Source organism: Rhamphochromis sp. 'chilingali' (assembly GCF_963969265.1).
Source record: "Rhamphochromis sp. 'chilingali' genome assembly, chromosome: 1".
Taxonomy (NCBI): domain Eukaryota; kingdom Metazoa; phylum Chordata; class Actinopteri; order Cichliformes; family Cichlidae; genus Rhamphochromis; species Rhamphochromis sp. 'chilingali'.
The window spans coordinates 31,797,185-31,824,759 of NC_137929.1; the positions used below are offsets into that span (position 1 = coordinate 31,797,185).

Consider the following 27,575-nt stretch of genomic DNA (forward strand, 5'->3'; position numbering starts at 1 on the left):
CTTCCACTCATGCTTCTGAACCAGGGAATGGATCTAAAAAGATAACTTCCTGTTAATAGGTATATAGTATAGAACTTCAGACTGAAGTGTGGATGCCATCAAAGTGTGGATGAATATGTACATATATAATTATGCATGCACATATAACACATTTGGTTGGTGATGGCAAACAGCTAGCAACCAAATTTAAAAAGAACAAAAAAACAAGTCAATTGATTCAGTTAAGATTCTGGTCTCCTCTCTAGTTCTCTGTACCAGCAGTCATAACTGCACCAACTCTTTCCAGGGACTTAGGAACTACAGTGTTTCGTGCAAGCTTTGCCTGTGGGGTTTTCCAACCATTCTGAGGCCAGATCAATGCTCACTAACCTCAACATCTGCTTTTAAATTTTTCCCTCAACCTGCATTTTCTCTCTGTCATTACGCAGGCACATGTTCAAACTAGAGATGGACCGATTCGATATTGCGTATCTGTATCGGTCCGATACTGACCTAAATTATTGGATCGGATATCGGAGAGAAATATAAAAATGTAATCCGATCCATTAAATATCAAAAAAGCACCTCACAAAACTTGCGACACGGCGTAACTCTGCTCATAACCGTAGCACTTTGGAGCAGTGTGCTCACGTGATAGAGCAGCTGTGTGTATTTGTAGCCTCGCTACCAAACCTGCATTTCATCTCTGTGAAAGTTATCCCAGAGAGAAGTAAAGCAAGTGTGTAAGTTCATCTCTGAATGTTTGTAAAGCATTCCCATGTTAAGCTTAACAACCGATATATGGAGCGACTGCCTCTTCTCTCTCCCTCCCTCTCCTGCTGCTACTTCAGTCATGAAACTGATTAATGATCAGTTTCATTTCTGTCTGTCTCTCTTCTTTGTTTTTGGCCCACTTTGCACCAGAAAGAGGAAACCAGCGGCTGAACAACAGCAGCACGTTTAAGCTTGATAAGCTGTTGTTAGAATTTATTTAATATTACTTTCTACACCAGGATCTTTTTCTACGCAGCTGACAGCTGGTAACTGTGCAGGGGCGGATCTAGCAAAGTTTAGCCAGGGGGGCCGATAGGGCATGAACAGGGAAAAGGGGGCACAAAGACATACTTTTCTTTATTCTCATTTAAAATGTCTAGCTTTTAATAAATAATTATCTGAATCTTACACCCAAAGTTTTAATCTGATGTAAAATGTATAGAAGTCCTTTACTGTATATAGTAACTGTTAAGTCTAATATATATACCCTAGTAAGCTGTAGTACTTTTTCCTTTGGGAAGATACCATCTGTGCAGTCTGCAGTTCTGTAAAAGAAAGATGTTGAATCTATTTAATATTTCTTGAAAAATAATTTATTTCTGTGCATTTTTTTCCACACTGCATCAAATTAAAGTTGATTACATCGATTAAGCATCATAGGGTGGGGGGTGGTTCCCCATTTTCTTTGCTGGGAGTTTGCAACCCTATTAGTTAGATTGCTTAATATTTCTGCTAAGTACTCTTTAAATTACCAGAATAGGGAGGATGGAGTAGGTTTAAGTTTATTAGTTGATCAGTTTTGCTGAACTATGAAATATTTTGGGTGCAGTGTATTTTTTACATACAGGTATAACAGAATAGCTTTAGTGTTGTTGTTTATTTAAACTTGAGTATTAACTTATACAAAATGCAGCAATATATATAAAAAAAAAACAGTTTTATTGATTAAAAAACACTATATCGGATTCATATCGGTATCGGCAGATATCCAAATTTATGATATCGGTATCGGACATAAAAAAGTGGTATCGTGCCATCTCTAGTTTTAATTTTAAAAAAATAATTATCTCTTTCTAAATCATTACAATTATGTGATCTAACTGGTACTGAAAGGGTTACATTTCAAAAGTATGTCTTTTTGCCCCCTTTTCCCTGTTCATGCCCTATCGGCCGTAATAACATGGGAATGGAAGTGCCACTGGTTGCCTTTCCTCATAAGAGCCATCCCTCAAGATTTTCTCCATTTATAGCAATGCATTATCAGGGATTGTAACATCTAGTCCTTTTGCTGAATATGTTGATTCATGTTCATTATGTTCATTATGTCCATTCACGTTTTCTTCAGTTTTTGTTCTACTGCAGAATATTTTTAAGGCTATCTGCTATTAAAAGCCAGGCCAGGCTGATGATTAAGTTTAACATTGCCTACAATATTGCCAAGGGGTGCCAAAAAACTTTAAGCACAAGCACTTTTTCAGTAACTTATCTTTTTTGCAGAATGGTGCTCCAAATAAAGAACTTTGTGTTCACAAGATTGTTAGTTAATCATTTACAAATCAATATTGTTTGTATGCACAGCAATTTAAAAAAAAGTGAATATGTAAAACAGTGGGGTTCAGCGATTCGGGTGAAAAATTTGGGTGCACCTAACTTTTGTGCTGGTGCACCTAAGAAAAAAAGTTAGGCGCACCAGTGCAATCATGGCAAAAGTTAGTCTGGAGCCCAGTACATAACAGGAAAACACCTTCATCGCAGGGCATCCCCCCATGTTTTCGTTTTCTTCTGTTATGAAAACACACTGCTGCAATTGTTGGCCTCTCCGATTTTCTCAAAGAACATGAAATCCTGCAGAGCAACGCCAAAAGTATTCGATTGTTTTATTCAGCAACACACCACATATTTCAAAATCAACAATGTCCATCTACATCGTGAGGAACGAGGAAGCAGGCGCCCATCAGCACAGCTTTCATCTTCACGTCCAAGTCCAGCGGGAACTGGATGCCAAAGTTACTGGTGTCAGTGAAGGTTTCCTTCAGAAGGCCGCCCCACTGCCTGCTGATGCGACCAATGGGGGTGTCGCCATCTTTCCCCTTGAGCTGAACAACAATAAGAATACCAGCGTTCGTCAGCCACAATTGCTTTCTTAAACACTCATAACTGTTCACATTGTTGCTGATTTGTTTAAATTTGTTTTGCCTTCTTACTGAGAAATATGAGCTTAATGTGCAGTTAGCTTACCAGGAGATAAAACAGCTTTTTTGGTTCTGTATGAAAGGTAACACAATCTGACCACCAGCAGCACTAAGGATCATTCACTTGGTGTCAAACTAATGGGAAAAATGTGTTTCCGTGAATGCTCTTTAGTGTTGGAAAAGTAACTGGACGAGTGGGAGAAAATACTGACAAGCAAGCTCACCAAGACACAAGAAGATTACGTAATAAACAAAAATCAGGCTCTGCTGCAATCCTGGGAGATTAGCTGACCTGATCTGCTGTTTAAGCTGCTTTAGCCTGCCTACAATTGCAATTCACCTGCAAGCTGCTTTGCAACAAACCTCCACCAAAGCTCCTCTTTTTATAATTATTAACTGCCCAATTATTAGTTGACTTAATTAAAATCATCATCAACATTTCTGTGACTGTTACCAGTCCTGTTTAGATTATCTGAGTGGATCTGTAACAAATCACTGTTGGCTGATGGATGAAATTTACTCAGAGTTCGGTTTCCCCCCACAAACAACGACCCTCTGAGCTCACCTCAAAGTTGACATCTCCACAGCAGTTGCAGGCAAAGCAGGGCCCCTCCAGTCTCATGAGTGTCTCCTTGTTTGCTCCCTGGATGGAAAACTTTGGCAGGAAAGGGTGCCAGTCCTGTTTGACGTACCCTATGGTGGTCCCAGGTGGAGCCTGGACCTCCATCTGTTGGTCACATAGTTAGTTAGACACATAGTAGCTCTGCACAAAATTAGAAAGCTATTTCACAGAGCTTCGTTTGCTCTCTTTCCTGGACACTGACAGCTATAAATAAAATGTCACGCTGTCTGCATCTGTTCCACAGTGCATTTACTGTTGAGGGGGAAAAGCAGATCAAAGTGGTAAACACACTGACAATTTAATAATCAAAGTCTGCTGATAATAACATTTGAATTTGATGTTCTAAACAGGCTGTAGAACAGTGTTTAATGGGTGATCACAAAGATCTTGAATCAAATGCTTTCCCTAAATTTGGCCTCAAGACCATCTTCTTGAGCATGCCTGGATGGACTACGGTTAGTAGCTGTTAATTTTTTGACTGCTCACTGGAAGCCTCCTTTTAACTGCTTACACTGTGCACTCTGTACATTTCACCATAAAACTCAAACGTGCATAAAAAGCAAATACCAGTGTCCTTGTCAAACTGACTCCAATTTCACATCAATTATCACTAATGATACAGGCAGGGTCTGCAGCTCCAATCGACTGTCAATGCAGAGAACATTAATCTGCATGCAGCTGGTTCCAGGACAGAGCACACTGATAACTCAGAGCAGTTTCTTTGGTCACCTGGACCAATCAGCAGTAAATTAGCCCACTTCCCACCCTAAAAACTACTTTAAATCCAGCAGGGTTAACAGAGGCAGGCGAATAAATCAGACTTGTATAGCAGCTCCACTAAAAACATTCCTGAAGAATAGAAGTAAATCCTGAACAGGAGATGAGCTGTTGTAAGTGTAAGTGTCACAAAATAAACTACAGAGCTCGCGTTTCTCTTAAAATCTTCAGATTTTTCCTTTAATTTCTACATTACATTAAAAACAATTCATTGCCCCTTATAAAACTGTAATGTCTTGATTTATTTGCCTTTATCTGATCTAACTTTTGTATCTATCTTTATTTAATCAAAAAAAGTGATTAGGTATGTCTTAACAGAAAGTAAAGAGTTTATTCTTCCCTATTTGAGTCTCTTCAGATATTTAATATAGCTAAAGATTAACCAGCACATCTAGATCAAATACAATAATCCAGATATGATGGATGAGTACTCAGATTTCACACCAAAAATGCTTTTGACCGGGAACAATATTGGTCTAGGTGTGGTAAATGAATGCAATATGACTCCATTAACCTCTTTCAACACTAGCCAAGTCACTTCTACTCAAACACAGAAACATTAGAGTGGACTGACCTCTTGCAGGTAGCAGGGGCAACAGCAGGAGGAGCAGCGGAAAGGCCTGATGAGACGGATAACCTCCCTGTCCATGTTGTCCTTTATTTTCATGTCGAAGCTGCGCAGAGAGCCGTAACAGTTCCTTTCGCAGCAGTCACTCTTCTCTTTGGCCTTGTAGATCTTTTGACCCAGACTGTTTTTGATTTCATACTGTCTGTTTTTCTCAAAACCGATGAATGCTGGGCGTGGTTGGGAAAAGAGAAGGGAAAACGGTGAGCAATGAAGTAACAATAAGTAAGGAATTTCAAGGGCAGATATAATTTTTCTTCCATTCGTTTTCATCTTGAAAGGCTTTAAGCCTCACACACTGCTGCTTATGAGCTGCTGAAGGATTAAATATTCTGTGTTGTACAAGATGCACGCCTCACCTTCGACTTTCTGATGGATCAGGATCTGGTCAATCTAAAACCGAAGGAGAGAAAGCAAACTGAAAATAAAGCAACTCTGTGGCACATCCTGCAATCTGAAAGTCTCTTCCTTCTAAAAACAATTAAAAGCACATATCAGGCATTTTCAATGCAAATGACCTTCCCATATGAAAAATTCATTCTTTAAGCCATAGAGTATTTCAGCTCCATCAGACTCTGCTGGTTAAACAAACATACCTTCTTTCTCTTTGTCTGCAAAGCTAATCAAGCACTAATGTGTATATAATGCAAGCTTGGGAGGTGTTTCCTTTAATATTTGCACAAATAAATCCTATAGAGGGATTTTTAAAAGAAAATTTTTTGAATGTGATCTTTAACTGGGTTCAAATGGCCAACGGGACTGACCTCGCGTATTATTTTAAAAAGGAAACTGACTTTGGTGTCACACATTTCCAAATCCGAGATGAGATTAATGATCACCAAATAGTGCAGCAAACTACTGTACAAGTATTTCAATGGTGAGCCAATAACAGAACTACAAAATGCTACTTTTACCCACAACAGTCTTAAACATGTGACCTTTTCTCTTACTAAGAGGTCTATGAGAGATCCAGGAACTGTATCTGTTCACCCCCATGGCCAGCAGCTTTTCAGGTTCATACCAAATCCAAATAAAATGGGAGGATTAAATGAGTCATCCGGCCCCCTTCCTTCCGGTTAGCGTATAGCCTCAGGGTGCTGGACGTGGGGTGAAACCCTCCATGCATGGTAAGGAGCTTTCTTGTCTTGATGTCAGTGGCTTCCCTCTCTTTGTTACCATCCGACTACACTTCTCCAGCCCGAACAACATTCCGATGTCATTGCTGCATATCCTGTTGGTGTGGATCAGTGAATCGATGTCTCGTTCACTCTTGGCATACAGCTTGATGTCATCCATGTACAGGAGGTGGCTGACAACTGCTCCGTTCCGTAGTCGGTATCCGTAGCCAGTCTTGTTAATGATCTCACTGAGGGGGTTCAGGCCTATGCAGAACAGCAGTGGGGACAGAGCATCTCCTTGGTAGATCCCGCACTTGATGGTGACTTGTGCTATGGGCTTGAAGTTGGCCTCCAGTGTTGTCGGCTACATCCCCATTGAGTTCCCGATGAAGGCTCTCAGGGTCCTGTTGATCTTGTACAATTCTAGGCATTCCAGGATCCAGGTGTGGGGCATTGAGTCATAGGCCTTCTTGTAATCAATCCACTGCACAGGTTGGTCAGTCTGGTCTTGCAGTCTCGGCTGACTGCTTGGTCTGCCAGTAGCTGGTGTTTTGTCCCTCTGGTATTCTTGCCCATCCCTTTCTGTGCCCCGCTCATGTATTGACCCATGTGCCTGTTCATCTTAGCCGCTATGATGCCTGACAGGAGCTTCCACGTGGTGCTGAGGCAGGTTATTGGTCGGTAGTTGGAGGGGACCGGTCCCTTCTGGCCACTGAGCATTGCCGTTATGGGTTGCGTCCTTCTCCCATATGCTCTTCCAGTATTGTTCTGCCTCCAGCCTTGGTGGTGCTGTTCTCATATTGTTCCCCTGCCACTGAGAGTACACCTTTGCTGGTTCCGTGGAGAACAGCTGGTTTATTCTCCTGCCTTCTATCTCTCTGGTGTACCTCCTCAAGCGGCTGGCCAAGGCTGTGAGTCTTTGCTTGGCAGTTTCCAAGACCTCAGGTATGGACAGCTTGCTGTATTTCTTAGGCACCTTATTTGTCGCACCTTTCTGCAACTCCCTTAGTTGGCTAACCTCCCTCCGTGCTACCTTGATCTTAGCCTCTAGCCTCCTTCTCCATGGAGGGTACTGCCCCTTGTGGCTGTTCAACTTGTAGCCAAGCATCTCACTGATCACTGCTGCCGAATTGTAGATCAGCTTGTTAGTGTCGGTAATCGTGGTTGTAGGTATTGCCCGTAGTGCTGCATTAACATCATCTAGCAGACCTTCTGAGGGTACTTCACGTAATATTGGTAACCGGCTACGGGGGTCCAGGTTTCAAGCTTGGCCATAATCCTTTCTTTCAGGTCAGTTCCTCTCGCACTCAACAATCCTTCTCCTATCGCACTTGGGGCTTGGTACCCAATTAGGGGTGGGTTTTTATAATCGATTCATCGATTAAAATCGATTCTGGCTTGGATAACGTAAAATCGATTCATTAAAATCCTAAATCGATTTTTTAATATAAATTTATTTTGTCCGAAATGCCAGAATCTCTAGTGACATCTCACAAAATTTCAAGAACCACCAAACAGTAAATGAGAGCAGGTACAGGGATTCTGCACATAGACTTAAACACACAGCGGATCAGAATCAGTTAGATGTCGCCTTTCTCACAGTCGGGGCTGAAAGCCGACAGCTCGCTGATCCGGGTCCGCGCTTTGTGTTCACGCCCTTTATGCGCTGATTCTAAAGCTGTTAGTTTGATCTCTCTCCAAACAATATTGACCGAACCAGCAGCAAAAGAAGATCCAAACGCTTCACATAAACATCGTCATGAATTCTTTTACTGTTTTGCTTCCATTGCGATGCGCAGCTCTCTCCCTCTCTCCCTCCCCCTCTCTCCCTCCCCCTCTCTCTCGAACAGTTTCGCTTTCTTCATTATTCGCTTGCTTGTTATGCACAAGTCTACTGTTGCTTACAGCGCTGTCGGCCGCTGTTTTTTTCCCTTTTACATTCTTCCGAAAAGAAAACCTCATTTCTGCTGTTCAATACTGAACAAATTGAAACTTTTTAAAATTATTCAAAATGCAAAACGCTTAACCGTGTCTCTAATAAAACTGCTGTAACGTCAGAGGTAATGTTCATTAATTAATGGTTTTCTTTCGTTTTCGATGTACTGCAGAATATTTTTATAAAATCCCAGGCCAGGAAAATCACCTACATGTTTTTCTGTGTTTTATCTTCAGCTACTTTGACACAAAGGCATCTGCTGTGATGCTCACACCTTGGATAAAGTCTTGCGAGTGTCAGCTTCCTTTTTATAGATACAAAAATATGTAAATGTTCTGATCTGAATTATATTTCTGACTGTCAAAATTTCCCAGATTTAAATCGAATCGAATTGAATCGAATTAAATCGAATCGTGGATCGAATCGATTCGGGACCTTGTGAATCGGAATTGAATCGATTCTAGAAATCAGTGACGATACCCAGCCCTATACCCAATCTTGGGTGGGGGTGATGATATCTCTCCCCTGACCTGGCGTCCTGGCTCCCCCTTGCCGTAGCATTTATGTTGTACCTCGTCAATCTCTAGCTGTGAGAGCAGTCCCTTCTTTCGAATGTTGGAACACTGAGCTACTAGTTGTTTTGCCGTCATTGTGGATGTTGGGTATCGAAGAATCCATAGGTCCCTCATCCTATTCATGTAGCCCCTTCCGCTGGGGTTACTTGCGTAGTAGCATTCCAACAACGCCCTGTTTTATATATATATATATATATATATATATATATATATATATATATATATATATATATGTCACACAGCGGAAATTTGTGTTTTTATGTTTTATCAATCTGTGTATTGGTACATAGTGTTGATTTTATTTGCATGATTTTATAGTGATATTTATATTGCATGTTTGTTTATTGATATTTATACTGCATGGTTTTATCCTCATATTTATATTTGTGTTAATGTTGTACCATGTTCCTTTAACCCACTGTGGACTAAACAGTCAATTGTAGGCACCTGTGAGGTGGGGGCGTTCCCCAAGGTGGCCTATCAGCCGCCAGGTTGACCTGTTAAAGGGGATAGCGAGCGCAGAGACAAAGAGAGTGACGCACGAAAGGTGGGCAGGAGAAAAAGGAGCGCGTGCAAGCCCGCACGTGTGTGGAAGGAACTGCTGCCTGACTGTGGGGTGCCGCGAGTCGTTCGGCGATCCACTCCCAACGCAGGAACGGCAACAGTCGGTGGCGATGGCTGCAATGCACAACAGGGCAGGGATGTCCTTCTGCCTGCATCTGACGGTGAGACGAGGGAGGCCGTGTTCAGGTGTGGAGTGGGGCGGGACTGTGCGGCGACGCGCTGTCAGGAGGAGACAGGTCTGCGATAGGAGCCCCCTCCCTGGTCTGTTGCTGACGAGTTTTACCATACTGGAAGAGAAGTTCCTCTCCTGTCTCTTTCATATAAGGACCATTCGCCCATGTGTGGCTGGACTGTGGGATTATGGGACTATGGGAGAGTAATTTTAGTATATAGAACACATGTTTTAGCCTTGTTTTAATATTGTATAGTTATTTCTGCCGGCAGGGTTTTTAGCGGGTTGCAACACTACTTTTATTGTATACGGGGAATTTTATCTTGTATTTGTGACTCTGGCTGTGTTTTTTTATTATGGAAATAAATGGTGTTTGAAGCCAGCTTAGTTTCTGTGCCCTGAGCGCTGACCCACCCACTCCCCTTTTTCGCTTGTATGTATACCAAACGTGGTGGTGGTGAAGATTTAGGTCCACCAGTCTTAGCGGATGGATATATATATATATATATATATATGTATGTATATATGTATGTATATATATGTATTAGGGGTGCAACGATACACAAAATTCACGGTTCGGTTCGGTTCGATACTTTGGTGTCACGGTTCGATATTTTTTCGATACAAAAAAAATGTTCATGCATTTTTTATTTGTCATTTATTAAAATTATAAATATATATTTTAACTCAAAAGTACAGTTTTTAAATTTAACCCTAACCCTTGTGCGTGTTTTTTATTTTGACAGCGAATGCGCACCTGCGGACCACTTATGTGCAGCCCTGGTTATTTAGCTCATCATATTGCAGCCACAGAAATTCTTTTGTCCATGAAACCATAAAGCTGCACTTTCTTTTTGCCTTATAGTCTGATTTGTCATAACTTCTCCGTTTTGTGGTAAGCTTTTCTTTGGCTGTCACTTCTTCACCCTGACCTGTCTTATTTGGCTCAGCAGAACTAAAATATATATACTGCTACTTTTACACACGGACTCACATAAGCTCAGCGATTCTCTGCGCGATCAACCTCTCACATGTTTAAGCTTGCTGCGGGAGATTTCACTTGTCATGTTTGCATAGTAAGCTAACGATTAATAAGACGATGTCAGAGGAATTGGTGCACAAATTATCATCACTCACAGATCAGTGCTGTCGCTCTCTATACACAGTTCGCACGATTGCAAAGTGAAAGCAAAAAAACAAGCGCAAATTCAAACGCGACTTCAATATGTCACATATTGACAGTGGCTCACCGATGCCAATGACATAATTACCCAGCTACATTTCTGAAAGAATGCAAAAGCATTGACATATATTTTTCCTACAATAGCCCGACGGGCAGGGAAGAGATAGATTTTGGTAGCCCGACTGAAAAAATCGCTAGCCCCGGGACGTCGGGCTAGCGATATTGCGAGCCCTGTATCTGATTGAGGAATCACTCATCTTTGGAAAAGAGAGTTTATTACAGAGAAATGTCTCTTTCCAAAATAAAAGCTATACTATCCGCTTCTTCTGGGCTATATTCTCAGCAGCATAAGGAGAATCATGTGCTAACAGCTGTCTAAATGACTCGGCTAAAGTTAGTAGCATGCTTGTTGTATTTGTCTTTGCACTAGGATGATGTCGGTGTAAATGTGCAGTCATATTCGTTGTGTTCCCACTAGTGCTTTCAGGTTAATCTCGTTGAAATGACCTTAACGCCACAACAGGCAAATCTCCGTTAACGAGCTACCGCCGATCGCTCGGTGCATGGGGCTAGACGGCCAACACGTTAACGAGCTAACTGCGCTAACACACTAGTTCACACCAATGTAATTGAGCATTGCATGGCACATCCAACATACTGTTTTACTTTAGTCCATGACTCGCTTACCTTCAGGGTCATACATGAAAACCAAAATAATTCCAAACGCCAGATCTGAATGAGGTTCAATTTGCCTGTTACAAGGAGAGCTTAACTTCTGTCTGGCTAGCTTGCCCTGCGCTCTTCCTTCTGACTATGCTGTCTGTGTTGAGCGCTCAGTGAATCTGCATTCGACTACTCCGCCTAGGCTGCACTGTCGAGCCTAGGCGGAGTAGTCGAATGCAGATTCACTGAGCGCTCAACACAGACAGCATCGTCAGAAGGAAAATTGATAAAATAAATTACAAATGTTGTATTGTTCGATACATATGCGTACCGAACCGAAAGCACTGTATCGAACGGTTCAATATCGATACGAATATCGTTGCACCCCTAATATATATATATATATATATATATATATATATATATATATATATATATATATATATATATATATATATATATATATATATATATATATATATATATATATATATATATATGTATGTATGTATGTATGTAGGGCTGGGCCATATTATACCGTTCACGGTAATACCGGTATAATGTTAGGCAACAATAGGAAAATGAAATATCGCGATAGAATATGAGTAAAACGCGCATGCGCAGTGCCTTTGTTTTCATACGCACATGGCCGATTGTTGAGTGAAACAGATGAACCAGAATTGGTTTGTAAAAATGGTGCAACTTCAGTGATGTGGAACTGGTTTGGTGTTTGTCCGTCAGATACATGACAAAGCACATTTTTTTGCAGAACATGCAAGCGGCCGTCGTTATTGTCGTATTTGTCGGACTAAGATGCTCTTAAATCTGGGAGTAATCTGGGTCCTAAACTCCTTATTCTTCAGTTCAAACGAACACTGCAACTTTAATAAAACGATCAGCATTGCTGCTTTACCAGGTGTAACTATGAAGTTTAACTTCCAGGCATCCATTAAAACAAAATTTATTACATTTAACAGAGTTAGAAGTTAGCGGGAAGCTAGCGGAAGTTAGCTCGCTAGTTACCTAAGCATGATATTGCATGTTCTGACTGAGAGATTTCTGAAAAAAATCAAACGTGCAGCTCTGCTATCACTTCCAACATAAATGAAGACAGGAAACTAAACAGCAGTGACGTTTGTAGGGTTACTGAAGTTGGGCTAGCTGGTATATAATGATGTGCTACGTGATCGCTAGCGACACAGCTATGTTAGCATAACATAAACAGGGAAGCTGGAGGACGAACACTAACACTTTTCCACTTATAAAAGTTAACGTTAAGGTTCCTCATGGTTAGAGACAAATGCAATCGCATGGCAGGGTGCTGTAAACAGACCAAACTTCAGTCAGGAGAACAACTGAGATAATCCATCCACAATACGAGGTTAGTCATTAATATACTGCAACAACATGGGAATAGCGCAGCTGCCAGAGAATTCAACATCAATGAATCAATGGTACAGAAGTGGAGGAAGCAAGAAGAATGAGTTTAATAAAGTTTGATTTATCTGACTGCTTTGTTTCGCTTGATGTGCCTTATAATCCCGTGCACCTTATGGTCCGAAAAATACGTACTGCATACTGCAGTTTAATTTTGCAAAGCACCTCTTTTTAACTTCAGTGGATATTATATATGGTTATGCTCAGGATATGTCAGCCCATTTCTACTGGAAATGCCTTTTGGTTAAACTTTCAGCAAGGAATTTGTATTTGCACTGTTACATTTTTATAAAGCTTTAATGTACATAAAAACCAGCTTCTTATTTAAGTGAAAATAAATGGAAGGTTTTCTTTTTGCGCTAGTAATGTTGTGGAGTTGTATTTTGTCTCGCATCAATTATATCGTCAGTTATATCGTTATCGCAAATTTTCAAATATATATCGTGATAAATATTTTTGGCCATATCGCCCTGCTCTATATGTATGTATATATATGTGTGTGTATATATATATATGTATGTATATATATATATGTGTGTGTATATATATATATGTATATGTATGTGTGTATATGTGTGTGTATATGTATGTATATATATGTATATGTATGTATATGTGTATGTATATGTGTATATGTGTATGTATATATATATATATATGTATATGTATGTGTGTATATGTGTGTGTATATGTGTATATGTATATGTATGTATATGTATATGTGTATATGTGTATGTATATATATATATATATATATATATATATGTATATGTATGTGTGTATATGTGTGTGTATATGTGTATATGTATATGTATGTATATGTATATGTGTATATGTGTATGTATATGTGTATATGTGTATGTATCAGAGGTGGGACCAAGTCATTGTTTTGCAAGTCTCAAGTAAGTCTCAAGTCTTTATCCTCAAGTCTCAAGTCAAGTCTCAAGTAATGTCAGGCAAGTCAGAGTCGAGTCTCAAGTCACTGGTGTAAAAGTCCGAGTAAAGTCACAAGTCTGAAACTTTGAATTTCAAGTCCTTTCGAGTCTTTAAAAAAAAAACGAAAAAAAGCATGTTGCAGTTATGCTAAATGTAAATATTAGACCATGTAATTTTTTAATCTGTGTTTTTCTCAACACATGACAAAATAGTGAACTTAGAAAATATACACAAATTGTGAAATTGCACCTCTTTAAAATGCAGCTCAATTAAACCTAGCTCCAAGAATAATTTTCACCGACAGTTCTGAGATAAGCTGCATGTTATTCTTGGATGCGGTTGTAGGACCAGCTTTAAAATCGCATGACAAAAATATCATACACATTAAAAAAAACTGTATCACCAACGTAGCCTGGAAAACATTTGCTAGTTAGATGAAGTCAGCTATCTCATCGTAGCATATTTATATGCATATTTATAATCATACGGTTCTTGGAGTGAGTGCATACACTCATGAAGTTTAGTAACTTCAGGTCACTGCAACAAGCCCAGGTACAGTTTACCGACGGATGGGTGCAGGACCTTGAAATGCACCGTGTAGAAAGTAAAGACCATCGTACGTATCATAAGTTTACCAGTCTCACAAATCGTCGTCATAAATACACATTCCTTAACCGTTTATTAATAGGACCTTTGAGCTCAACGGTAATTAATTAGCAGTGGAAATAATTTCTGGTAGCATCACAGAAATGTAGCAGTGACAATAATACTGTATGCTGTAATCGTACTGGACAATTAGTGATACAAAAAACCTGTTTTATCCTGTGAATAAAAGTATATGTTTTTGTCAATGTACCATAATAACAGAAGCGAAACGCAATATTGTGTCAGGACAATTCACTATTTATGCACAATAAATAAAGGAGCATAGCGCGACAATTTCTGCTCAGCGCCAGACTTGCTTGTAACCTATATCACCAATTATGTTATGAAAATGACGTATTAACTACTAAAAAACACTGACCTTCGTGTAAATGCTTGGAGCAGACTAACCTGTGAGCTGGAGTGTTCTGGGACGTTATATTTGATCTTTGAATGGCTGCAATCCAGGCCATCCGTCGCCTCTTTGTTACTTCGGAAACATGGCTTGAACAATTTCTCTTCAACGACGTAATCCGATAACAACCGATCTCTTTACCCGTCGGCTTCCCGTGGCTGTCATGCGACCGGCTATTGCAGTTAATAATACAACAGCTTCTTGACATTTTTGTTTCTTTTTATCGCTGTGTGTGCGTGCGCTAGTACCGCTTGCCACGAGTTCCCAGAATCCTTTGCGGTTCTACCCGTGAATGACGTCACATTTTCAATCTCTATATAATATGCATGTTAAATTTTATATTTGGGGTAAAATATCAAGTCTTTTCAAGTAAACCGGTTCAAGTCCAATTCAAGTCCCAAGTCATTGGTGTAAAAGTCCAAGTCAAGTCACAAGTCTTAGAACATTTTTTCAAGTCAAGTCTAAAGTCATAAAATTAATGACTCGAGTCTGACTCGAGTCCAAGTCATGTGACTCGAGTCCACACCTCTGGTATGTATATATATATATATATATATATATATAAAAAAAAAACACCCAGCACGCCCCTGCGGGCGGTTTATCCTTCAAGCTCGGGTCCTCTACCAGAGGCCTGGGAGCTTGAGGGTCCTGCGCAGTATCTTAGCTGTTCCCAGGACTGCGCTCTTCTGGACAGAGATCTCCGATGTTATTCCCGGGATCTGCTGGAGCCACTCGCCTAGCTTGGGAGTCACCGCACCTAGTGCTCCGATTACCACGGGGACCACCGTTACCTTCACCCTCCACATCCTCTCGAGCTCTTCTCTGAGCCCTTGGTATTTCTCCAGCTTCTCGTGTTCCTTCTTCCTGATATTGCTGTCATTCGGAACCGCTACATCGATCACTACGGCCGTCTTCTTCTGTTTGTCTACCACCACTATGTCCGGTTGGTTAGCCACCACCATTTTGTCCGTCTGTATCTGGAAGTCCCACAGGATCTTAGCTCGGTCATTCTCCACCACCCTTGGGGGCATCTCCCACTTTGACCTCGGGACTTCCAGGTTATACTCGGCACAGATGTTCCTGTACACTATGCCGGCCACTTGGTTATGGCGTTCCATGTATGCCTTGCCTGCTAGCATCTTGCACCCTGCTGTTATGTGCTGGATTGTCTCTGGGGCATCTTTACACAGCCTGCACCTGGGGTCTTGCCTGGTGTGATAGACCCCAGCCTCTATGGATCTTGTACTCAGAGCTTGTTCTTGTGCTGCCATGATTAGTGCCTCTGTGCTGTCTTTCAGTCCAGCTTTGTCCAGCCACTGGTAGGATTTCTGGATATCAGCCACCTCCTCTATCTGCCGGTGGTACATACCGTGCAGGGGCCTGTCCTTCCATGATGGTTCCTCGTCTCCCTCCTCTTTCTTGGGTTTCTGCTGCCTGAGGTATTCACTGAGCACTCGGTCAGTTGGGGCCATCTTCCCAATGTATTCTTGGATGTTCGTTGTCTCATCCTGGACTGTGGTGCTGACACTCACCAGTCCCCGGCCCCCTTCCTTCCGCTTAGCGTACAGCCTCAGGGTGCTGGACTTGGGGTGAAACCCTCCATGCATGGTAAGGAGCTTTCTTGTCTTTATGTCAGTGGCTTCTATCTCCTCCTTTGGCCAGCCTATTACCCCAGCAGGGTACCTGATCACGGGCAGGGCGTACGTGTTGATGGCCCGGATCTTGTTCTTACCATTCAGCTGACTCCTCAGGACTTGCCTGACCCTCTGCAGGTACTTGGTGGTTGCAGCCTTTCTAGCGGCCTCTTCATGGTTCCCATTTGCCTGCGGGATCCCCAGGTACTTGTAACTGTCCTCTATGTCTGCAATGTTGCCTTCTGGTAGTTCAATCCCCTCAGTTCTGACTACCTTCCCTCTCTTTGTTACCATCCGACTACACTTCTCCAGTCCGAACGACATTCCAATGTCATTGCTGTATAGCCTGGTAGTGTGGATCAGTGAATCGATGTCTCGTTCACTCTTGGCATACAGCTTGATGTCATCCATGTACAGGAGGTGGCTGACAACTGCTCCGTTCCGTAGTCGGTATCCGTAGCCAGTCTTGTTAATGATCTCACTGAGGGGGTTCAGGCCTATGCAGAACAGCAGTGGGGACAGAGCATCTCCTTGGTAGATCCCGCACTTGATGGTGACTTGTGCTATGGGCTTGGAGTTGGCCTCTAGTGTTGTACGCCACATCCCCATTGAGTTCCTGATGAAGGCTCTTAGGGTCCCATTGATCTTGTACAATTCTAGGCATTCCAGTATCCAGCTGTGGGGCATTGAGTCATAGGCCTTCTTGTAATCAATCCAGGCAGTGCACAGGTTGGTCAGTCTGGTCTTGCAGTCTCGGCTGACTGTTCTGTCTACCAGTAGCTGGTGTTTTGCGCCTCTGGTATTCTTGCCAATTCCTTTCTGTGTCCCGCTCATGTATTGACCCATGTGCCTGTTCATCTTAGCCGATATGATGCCTGACAGGAGCTTCCATGTAGTACTGAGGCAGGTTATTGGTCGGTAGTTGGAGGGGACCGGTCCCTTCTTGGGGTCCTTGGGGATCAGGACCGTCCGACCTTCGGTTAGCCATTCCGGGTGTCTCTCGTTAACTAGCAGCTGGTTCATTTGTGCTGCTAGACGCTCGTGGAGTGCAGTCAGCTTCTTTAGCCAGTAGGCGTGAACCATGTCGGGCCCTGGTGCTGTCCAACTCTTCATACTGGAGACCCTTTCTTGGATATCTGCCACTGTGATGGTTACTGGATCCTGTTCGGGGAGGTTGCTGTGGTCTGCCCTCAGATCCACTAGCCACTGAGCATTGCCGTTATGGGTTGCGTCCTTCTCCCATATGCTCTTCCAGTATTGCTCGGTCTCCAGCCTTGGTATATATATATATATATATACATATACATATATATATATATATATATATGTATATGTATGTGTGTATATGTGTGTGTATATGTGTATATGTATATGTATGTATATGTATGTATATGTATATGTGTATGTATATGTGTATGTATATATATATATATATGTATATGTATGTGTGTATATGTGTGTGTATATGTGTATATGTATATGTATGTATATGTATGTATATGTATATGTGTATATGTGTATGTATATGTGTATGTATATATATATATATATATATATATATATGTATATGTATGTGTGTATATGTGTGTGTATATGTGTATATGTATATGTATGTATATGTATGTATATGTGTATATGTGTATGTATATGTGTATATGCAATCAGGTGATTGTGAGTGCTGTGGCATTGGTTCAGTGTCTTGTTAAATGTCATGAATTTTGATCAGAATCGCGTTTATATATATATATATATATATATATATATATATATATATATATATATATATATATATATATATATATATATATATATAAATAAATATATATATATATATATTTTTTTATTTATATATATATATATATATAAATAAATATATATATATATATATTTTTTTATTTATATATATATATATATATATATATATATATATATAAATAAATATATATATATATATATTTTTTTATTTATATATATATATATATAAATAAATATATATATATATATATTTTTTTATTTATATATATATATATATATATATATATATATATATATATATATATAAATAAATATATATATATATATATAAATATATATATATATATATATATAAATAAATATATATATATATATATATATATATATATATATATATATATATATATATATATAAATAAATATATATATATATATATATATATATATATATATATATATATATATATATATATATATATATATATATATATAAATAAAAAAATATATATATATATATATATTTTTTTTTTTTTATTTATATATATATATATATATATATATATATATATATATATATATATATAAATATATAAATATATATATATATATATATAAACGCGATTCTGATCAAAATTCATGACATTTAACAAGACACTGAACCAATGCCACAGCACTCACAATCACCTGATTGCAATGATTTTTTATTCTGCCAGTGGTTCCCAAACTTTTTTTGCCGGGCCCCCCTTTGTTTTACAAGAAAGATTTTCGCGCCTCCCCGAACATTTTTCGTGTTGTTCGCGTCCCCGCGAACACGCACACGCACCCACACATCCTCCAACCACACACACCCATATTTTGCTCCATTGCGGTTTATTTCACACCTCAAACATTTAGTAAACAATTAAGCAAATACAAGTAATCTGCAATAAATTACAGGTAGTAAGAAAATAAACTACTAACTCTTTTACGCTACGTCCACACCTACACGGGTATTTTTGAAAACGCAGCTGTTTCGTCCACACGTAAACAGCGTTTCGAATCACCGAAAACTGAGATTTTTCAAAACTCCTTTTTTGTGTTTATGTGTGGACGAGGAATACAGAGTTCGTCACGCAATGTCAAAGGTATGTGCCTTTTTTCACGTCACGCTGTGCGCCACGTTATTGTTTACATGAGAATTGCAGAATGGCAGATAGAGACAAAATACTGTTAATCTGACTATCTGCAGGTTTTACACGCTTACATACACGCACGCAGTTACAGTCCCTCCATTTACAAAGGCAGATGTGATTATTTTACATGTAGTTGTTTTTTTTCCCTGTGTAATAATATTCAACATTGCTATCAATACATTTTTCAAAAAATGCCTCTCTGTGCAAAATGGGTTCAAAAACATAAACAGCTGTAGGATACTGTTTGTCCGTGATTTGAACAGGTGGAACAAATCGTGGCAGGATCAGCCTGATATTATTTGTATCCCGCTGTAACTTTACTGTATACAGAGCTAACATCTCCAAAATGTCAGGAGTAGTTAGTTATTACAGCAAGTGTTTGTGAACTAAAAATCACAAATGTGGGATACTGTTTGTCCGTGATTTAAACAGCCCAGCGCTGCTCCCAACAAAGGGAAGACCAATTCTGCAGGGGAGACCTACCTCGGCACTTGTGCAGGTGAAACCAAAGGGCAGATATGCTTCACCATATTTTCTAGTCCTAGGCTTAGAATGAAGTTGGTTTGGAAACATATTCAGCTATGCTTCATCTCCTGCTTTGCGTTTCTGTAGGCGCCCGTGCTAGCAGTGTCCAAGCGTTTTGTTTTTTCCCCCCCCCTTTTCATCCCGTGCCCCCCCCTGCCATGGCTCTGCCCCCCCCCCCCGGGGATGGGCCCCACAGTTTGGGAAGGTCTCTACTATCCAATGACTGATATAACACTAATAGAAAGAAATAACTAGATAGATGAAAGAAAGACGTGAACAAGTGGAGCCTACAGTGAATTTTCAGAGCTCATCTTGGAAAAGCAAAATATGTTTGGCACAAGAGTGCATTCAGATCATAATTGTGACTCCAAAAGCTGCTGAACAGGACAGCATATAAAACAAAACAACAAAAAACTGCACTGGTTTAACCTTTCTCTGCCCTACCTGTGTGAGGTACTCAAGTCCAGGTGGGACACCAACGGGGACTGCTGGACCTCCAGGAGCTGGTGAAATCCCCCCTGATGGGCCACCGTATTCAGGGCCTGGAGCTGGTCCTATGGGTACTGGCTGGTACATGACCGTAGGCTGTTTTTTATAGCCCATGTTGAAGCCTGGTGGATGGCCATGACTGGGGTGTCCATATCCAGGAGAAACTGGACATGTACCTCCACCGGGCTGAGACATGGGGTAGGATGACTGGTTTGGAGCACCTGGGTAAACTGGAGGGGAAATCTGTTCAGATATACTGACAGTCTGATTTGACTGAATTTGAATATATGAGCTCGGTTGTCGCCATACAAACTATGACAGTCAAACTTGAGAAAGTAGAGCTCAATATTTACCAATATTTAGCACAAATAAGAAATACAAGGGGGAAATGTAAGAGATCACAAAAAACTAAAACAATCCATCAACTCTGAGTATGAATGACAATATAAATATACACACATAAAAACTACGCTACATATATATACCGGTATATAAATTCCCCTCTCTATCCTTCAAGCTCGGGTCCTCTATCAGAGGCCTGGGAACCTGAGGGTCCTGCGAAGTATCTTAGCTGTTCCTAGCACTCTTCTGGACAGAGATCTCTGATGTTTTTCCTGGATTTGCTGGAGCCACTTGCTTAGCTAGTTACCACTGGGATCACTGTTACCTTCACCCTCCACATCTTCTCCAGCTCTTCTCTGAGCCCTTGGTATTTCTCAAGTTTCTTGTGTTCCTTCTTCCTGATGTTGCTGTCATTCGGACCTGCTACATCGATCACTATGGCCGTCTTCTTCTGTTTATCTACCACCACTATGTCCGGTTGGTTAGCCACCACCATTTTGTCCGTCTGTATCTGGAAGTCCCACAGATTAGCTCGGTCCTTCTCCACCACCATGGTTGGCATTTCCCATTTTGACCTTGCGACTTCCAGGCCATAGTCAGCACAGATGTTTCTGTATACTATGCCGGCCACTTGGTTATGGCATACCATGTATGCCCTGCCAGCTAGCATCGTGCACCCTGCTGTTATGTGCTGGATTGTCTCAGGGGCATCTTTACACAGCCTGCACCTGGGGTCTTGCCTGGTGTGATAGACCCCAGCCTCTATGGATCTTGTACTCAGAGTTTGTTCTTGTGCTGCCATGATTAGTGCCTCTGTGCTGTCTTTCAGTCCAGCTTTGTCCAGCCACTGGTAGGATTTCTGGATATCAGCCACCTCTTCTATCTGCCGGCGGTACATACTGTGCAGGGTCCTGTCCCTCCAGGATGGTGCCTCCTCTTCCTCAGATTTCTGCTGCCTGAGGTATTCACTGAGCACGTGGTCGGTTGGGGCCATCTTCCTGATGTATTCACGGATGTTCACTGCCTCATCCTGGACTGTGGTGCTGACACTCACTAGTCCCTGGCCTCCTTTCTTCCGCTTAGCGTACAGCCTCAGGGTGCTGGACTTGGGGTGAACAGCAGTCTAAGGACCCAGGGCTCATGTATTTTTTGGATATGTTTATTATTCCGTATGTTGTGTTTTGGTGGTTTTCTTTCCTTTTTTCCTCCTTCCTGTGTGTGTGATCATACGCGCTCCCGGATTTTTTGGGTCGCTGAGGGGACTGTGACCCGGAGGTGTTCCCGCACTGGAGGCTGTTGCACCTTCTGCTCGTTAGCCTTCACCAGCTGCAGCTGATGTCCTGCTTAGGAAGGTGGCGGGGCTCCAGTCAGTGCGGGATTATACTATGTTAACCCTGTAAAGTACCTCTGTTGATGGGTGTTTGTGTGAACGACATCGCTACTGTGGGTTTCCTGCTGAGCTGTGTGTGGTTTTGTGTCACCAGGAGTCGGGAGTGAAGAGCGTCGTCTCGAGGGGAAATCACGGAGCAGAATCGGGTTTTGTAGTTGTCACCTTTTTCACTGTTTATGGACACGTGCACTGTGTGGGATTCACAGAGGAATCGCCACTGGAGGCTGGATCTGTACATAGTTGTTGTTCTTCCACTCACTATAAATAAATCCACTGTCCTTCACTATAAGAGTCCAGCGTTTGGGTCCCACTTTCCTCAACTCCACGGTCTGCCATTGCTGACCGTGACAGTGATAACAAGTGAGTAGTTTTTCTTTTGGGGGGTGGACCGGATTTTTTTCTCACATTTTTAAAACACTCTTACATCTTCATATTTTCTCCCAATGAAGAAAGGAAAACAGTCAGCACAAATGTGAAATACAGTTACTTACCAGGAGCAGACATGGTGCAGAGCTTTTCTGGGTGGAGGAAGAAAAATAAGGTCACACTTCCCGACGCAATCCTATGGAAATTCTATGGAAAACTGAAAGGATAAAGGGAAGAAGAAGAGAAAAAAGGGGGAGGGGTGGGTGAGATAGAAACCAGCAGGAGGAGGGTGCACAGAGAGCGACAGTTGCACAAACATGAATGCTTAACCTTAATCGGTTATGCCCTCAAGGCGAGCGACTCGAAGTTGTGTGTAAATGTGCCCTGTCTGGGATCCTGACACAAAGCTTCACGGATAATATTCAGAGACAACCCAGAGGTGCAAAACAATCCTGACAAAGTTGGGTTCCAACTTGTGGCCCTTTTGTCCCTGATGGAGACCTACATTATGAAAATCAAAGGATTGGGCGTGCCCCGTGTCAGCGCAGGACTTGCAGCTAATGGAGCCCTTTTTTCCCCATTTATATGTCATTAAAGTACACTCAGGTTCCCATTAGAGCTCATTAAAAAGAAAAACACCTACAGCTTCTTAAAGCCCACGAGCATCTCCTGCCTCGTGAACACTCTTTATGTCGTAGTAAAAGAAAGAATAAGAAAAAAATATGTCTGTGAAGGTTCTCAGTCATCCAGGTCATCGTACTCTAAGGAGCTTGGACAGAAACGCGTCTGGACATCTTTAAGTTTCTTGAAGACGTTTCTCCAACCATCTGAGAAGCTTCTTCAGTTCTAAGAGCAAATCTGGGACTCTCCACCATTTGCTCTTAGAACCCAAGAAGCTTCTCAGGTGATAGAAGAAATGTCTTCAAGAAACTTAAAGAAGTCCAGATGCTTTCTTTCCAAGCTCCTTAGAATAAGAAAAATAAGGTCATGAACAGCACACACACTCACACAAAAATATCTCACCTCTCTGGCTGTTTCCCTTGAAGTGCCTTGAAGTGCCAACGACAAGAAACGAAACTTAAGTGGGGGGAAAGCAGAGGGTTCCTGCCCACTTTCTCTAACCTGTGCTGTAAGCCTCTCATCCTCTCACTTCTCTCTAGTCTCCTCCCCCTTTCCAGGATTTTAAAGCTAAGGTTTTGGTGGATCATTGAGCTGTGAACACGAGTGTTTTAGTGCACTGGGCGGGAAGAGGAGACTGGCGTCACCAGAGTAGACTTGTAGTCAAGACCGCCTAATCCGAGACCAAGACAAGACCAAGACCAGAGGGTATCGAGACCAAGACAAGACCAAGTTGAGACGAGACCGAGACAAAAAAAGTCTTTAAACTGCAGCCAGATGCTATTCTATATACATATGCAGGACACCTTAAACTACTTTTTTAATTAAGCAGCAAGGCAGAACAAAGTCGGGCCTGTATCAAGACACAGGGACTAAACCCCAATTCAACCAGACCCAGAACTGATCCAGAATTAAAACAGGACTACAACAGTTCAAAATCAGGACTACTGAGGACTTAACCAAGACAGAACAAGAATCAGAACTAGATGATAGTAGCACTAAAAATCATCATAGACCTGCACTACACTTATTTTTTTAATTCTACCAAAGTACAATATTTAGATTGAGAAAAGTTTATATAATTATTTAGCCTCGTTGTGCAAACAAGCCTGCAAAACTTAATAAATATTTGAAAAGTAACAAATGGTATCTAAAAAGAAACACTAGGTACATGTTCTGATGAGTTTTGGCAAACAACCATTTGACTAACATGTGTGTCTCACCTGCTCTTGTTCCATCTCTGTTCTGTCCTCATTCTCTCTCTCCCTCTCTGTTCCTCTCTCTCCCTCTTTGTGCTGACAATCAAGCCAAACACCAACATCATCAAATATACAGTTGAAACCAGATATTTATGTACTCTTCAGATATGTCTATGAAGGTTCTCAGTCATCCAGGTCATCGTAGTCAAAGGAGCTTGCAAAGAAAAGCGTCTGGACTTCTTTAAGTTACTTGAAGACGTTTCACCTCTCATCCGAGAAGCTTCTTCAGTTCTAAGGTCAAATGGTGGAGAGTCCCAGATATAAACCTAGTGGGAGTAACCCCCCACAGAGGGACAAAAGGACCCCCTGATGATCCTCTAATCGCCTGAGCCAAGGTGTGAAACTGGGTGTGGATCCCAGTCAGCCAGAGTTTCGGGTGAGTTCATTGTGAAACCTGGCCCCACCTTATCATGCGAATTCCTGAGATCAGATGGCCCAGGATGTGAGTGGGCGTTAAGGCGTCTGGGAAGGGATCTCAAAACTGGATTATAGATGGCAGACATTTTGCTAGATCCGCCCCTGCACAGTTACAGCCGTCAGCTGCGTAGAAAAAGATCCTGGAGTAGAAAGTAATATTAAATAAATTCTAACAACAGCTTATCAAGCTTAAACGTGCTGCTGTTGTTCAGCCGCTGGTTTCCTCTTTCTGGTGCAAAGTGGGCCAAAAACAAAGAAGAGAGACAGACAGAAATGAAACTGATCATTAATCAGTTTCATGACTGAAGTAGCAGCAGGAGAGGGAGGGAGAGAGAAGAGGCAGTCGCTCCATATATCGGTTGTTAAGCTTAACATGGGAATGCTTTACAAACATTCAGAGATCAACTTACACACTTGCTTTACTTCTCTCTGGGATAACTTCCTCAGAGATGAAATGCAGGTTTGGTAGCGAGGCTACAAATACACACAGCTGCTCTATCACGTGAGCACACTGCTCCTACGTGCTACGGTTATGAGCAGAGTTACGCCGTGTCGCAAGTTTTGTGAGGTGCTTTTTTGATATTTAATGGATCGGATTACATTTTTTTTATTTTTCTCCGATATCCGATCCAGTAATTTAGGATCGGTCCATCTCTAATCTAAACCAGACACAACCCCAGCCTCAGCAGGTTGTCGGGGGTAGAGCATGGTGCCTCAATACTGTGGAGTGGAGCAGGTGCCATCCAGCTGGATGAGTACTCTGACAGCAGGAGAGAGATCAGGAGCGAATAAGAGAACGGGAACACAAGAGAGGGTCTCATTGCACAGGCAAGTGATGAGATTCCTACTGATCAACATGATTTTATGCCTTTATCAAGGTTCAAGGTTCAAGGTTCTTTATTTGTCACATGCATAGTTATACAAGTATAACACACAGTGAAATGTAACCTGACACGCTCCTCGACATGTGCAAAAATTGGGGGGGTGGAGGTGTTTATGGTGATAAAACTGAAATTATTTAGATCCAAAGTGAAGGTCAGACCTCCTGTTCATGCAGTTTTTGTGAAACACCTGTAGGGAAACAAGTGCTCACTTGAAAAATGTCTTACGTTATAAAAAGAAAACATTTTATGACCAAAAAAATTAAAGGTCAACATCACTGTAACATCATGTGTTGTGCAGAAACCCTTTTCTGGCTATTACTGAACCATACACAGTATAAAACATGGGCATAGCTTCCGCTTTGGAAAAAAAATGAAGGCAATGTGGAAGTGTCTCAAATCTACATTCTATCTGAAGGCCAACAGATGGTAGCTGTGGTTGCAAAACGAGTTCCAGTCATATAGAAGGGTATGGGGACACAGCTTCCTGTGAGCAAACACTTTGCTCCTGAGTTTATGGGCTCAGTAAGTCATAGTAAGTCATTTGAGAGTCATATTGAATAAAAATGGTGCCTTGGTCAAATTCTATTTCAAAACGGAGAATTATCTGTGGTATAAAGCCACACGTTCATTGGCTAATTTTTTCAATCACAGGTTACCCACATTGCCATTGAGCAATGGTTTTGCAACCTGCCTTTCTCACAACATCAGCTTTTTAGCAACCAAGATGGTGACAGCGTAAACCAACAGATGATGTCACCCTGCCTAAATCCATCTTCTGTCCTGTACATGTACTGAACACTATAAAAGACAGAAGAACAAATTGCGGCCATATTTACACTGATGTAAACGACAGCTTGTCTGGTTGGTAGTAATTCCAGTATTCCTGCTCACTGTCTGCTGTTCTCATTTCTCTGTTCAGGTTATGGAGGCGGTACATGGCGTGACCACGGACGAGGTTCATAAAGCACTTCAATGAAATGACTGGAACCCAGTGCGAGCTGAACAGCAACTAAAGGTCAGACCATCAAATAAAGAAAAAAAAAAATCCCACTTGCCTGTTTTTTTGAAGCTAATGATAAAATATAAGCCATCGGAATCTATTTTATACATGTAAAATATAAATGGCCATCAAGGAAAATCAAAACAATATATGCTCTATATAAAAAGGCATTAAAAAAAAAAAAGTAATAATGTTTACATATACTGAAGGTGGGCGAAGACAAAACTGACTAATATTCTTGAAACAGCTTAGAAGAAAGATGACATGATGTGGTTTTAAATAGCACGTCTTTTGCACATAGGTTTTCTGTTTTAATACATTTGTAAATATTGTAGTAGAAACTGATCTCTGGTGGCCTGAACACAGGATCTCAGCTCTGTGGCTCTTTAGTTCTCTAAGAGAGGCTCTTACCTTTGTCCTACTGCCTGCTAAGATTGACCCTGTGTACACCGACACGCTACAACTGGTTTAAATATTTGCACAGCAATAGCAGGTAAAATATTAGGTGATCATGTATGAAAACAAACTCCAAAGCCATGCCTCAGTGTTCTGGAGGGATGGGTGGACATGTGCAGACATGTTCTGAAATACTATACATGAACATCTCACATGCTCCCAGGAGATGGAGCACTAAGATTTTGTATCTAACCCAGTAGCACTGCTGTTGTCTTTCACTCATGCTTCTGAACAACGGCATGGATATAAATAACTTTCTGTTAATAGGCAAATAGTACAGAAAGTTCAGACTGAAGTGAGGATGCCATTCAACAGTTAAAAAAAAAAAAAAAAAAAAATTGGCTAAAAGCACGATTTGAATGGAGCTCGTTTTGAGGCGGAGCAGGAGGGACTAGATTTCCCCTATTAAACCAAAGCTCATTTTCTCCAAGTGCAACCAGATGGTCCACATTTAGGCCGACAGAGCACCTTCCCCAGATTTTCCTGCAGCATCACGTGGGCAGAAAAACAAGAGACGATTGTGCTTTTAATAAAGGCTTATCGTTGCATTTGTTTATTTGAGAAATACATCGTTGCTTGTATATGTAAAAATGTCCAATCACAAGAAAAGTGTTACAAAACATTTTTGATAAAAAAAAAAAAAACACAGGAAACATGT

General features: G+C 41.1%; 1 protein-coding gene across 3 annotated transcripts; it reads right to left on the reverse strand.

The window, feature by feature from the left end:
• Positions 1 to 2,616: 2,616 nt before the first annotated feature.
• Positions 2,617 to 26,993, reverse strand: LOC308410131 (phospholipid scramblase 2-like). Of its 3 annotated transcripts, none has more exons than XM_080903279.1 (7): positions 26,873 to 26,993; positions 22,409 to 22,500; positions 20,141 to 20,415; positions 5,329 to 5,362; positions 4,919 to 5,139; positions 3,511 to 3,672; positions 2,617 to 2,849 (listed from the first exon to the last, which is right to left on the reverse strand). In XM_080903279.1, the coding sequence occupies exons 2-7, from the start codon at positions 22,419 to 22,421 to the stop codon at positions 2,661 to 2,663; spliced, it is 894 nt and encodes a 297-aa protein (XP_080759405.1). In that variant the 5' UTR covers positions 22,422 to 22,500; positions 26,873 to 26,993; the 3' UTR covers positions 2,617 to 2,660. The 3 variants fall into 3 exon arrangements, with proteins under 3 accessions (XP_080759405.1, XP_080759404.1, XP_080759403.1); XM_080903278.1 differs by lacking the exon at positions 26,873 to 26,993 and adding an exon at positions 24,125 to 24,374; XM_080903277.1 differs by lacking the exon at positions 26,873 to 26,993 and adding an exon at positions 23,307 to 23,363.
• Positions 26,994 to 27,575: the final 582 nt, after the last annotated feature.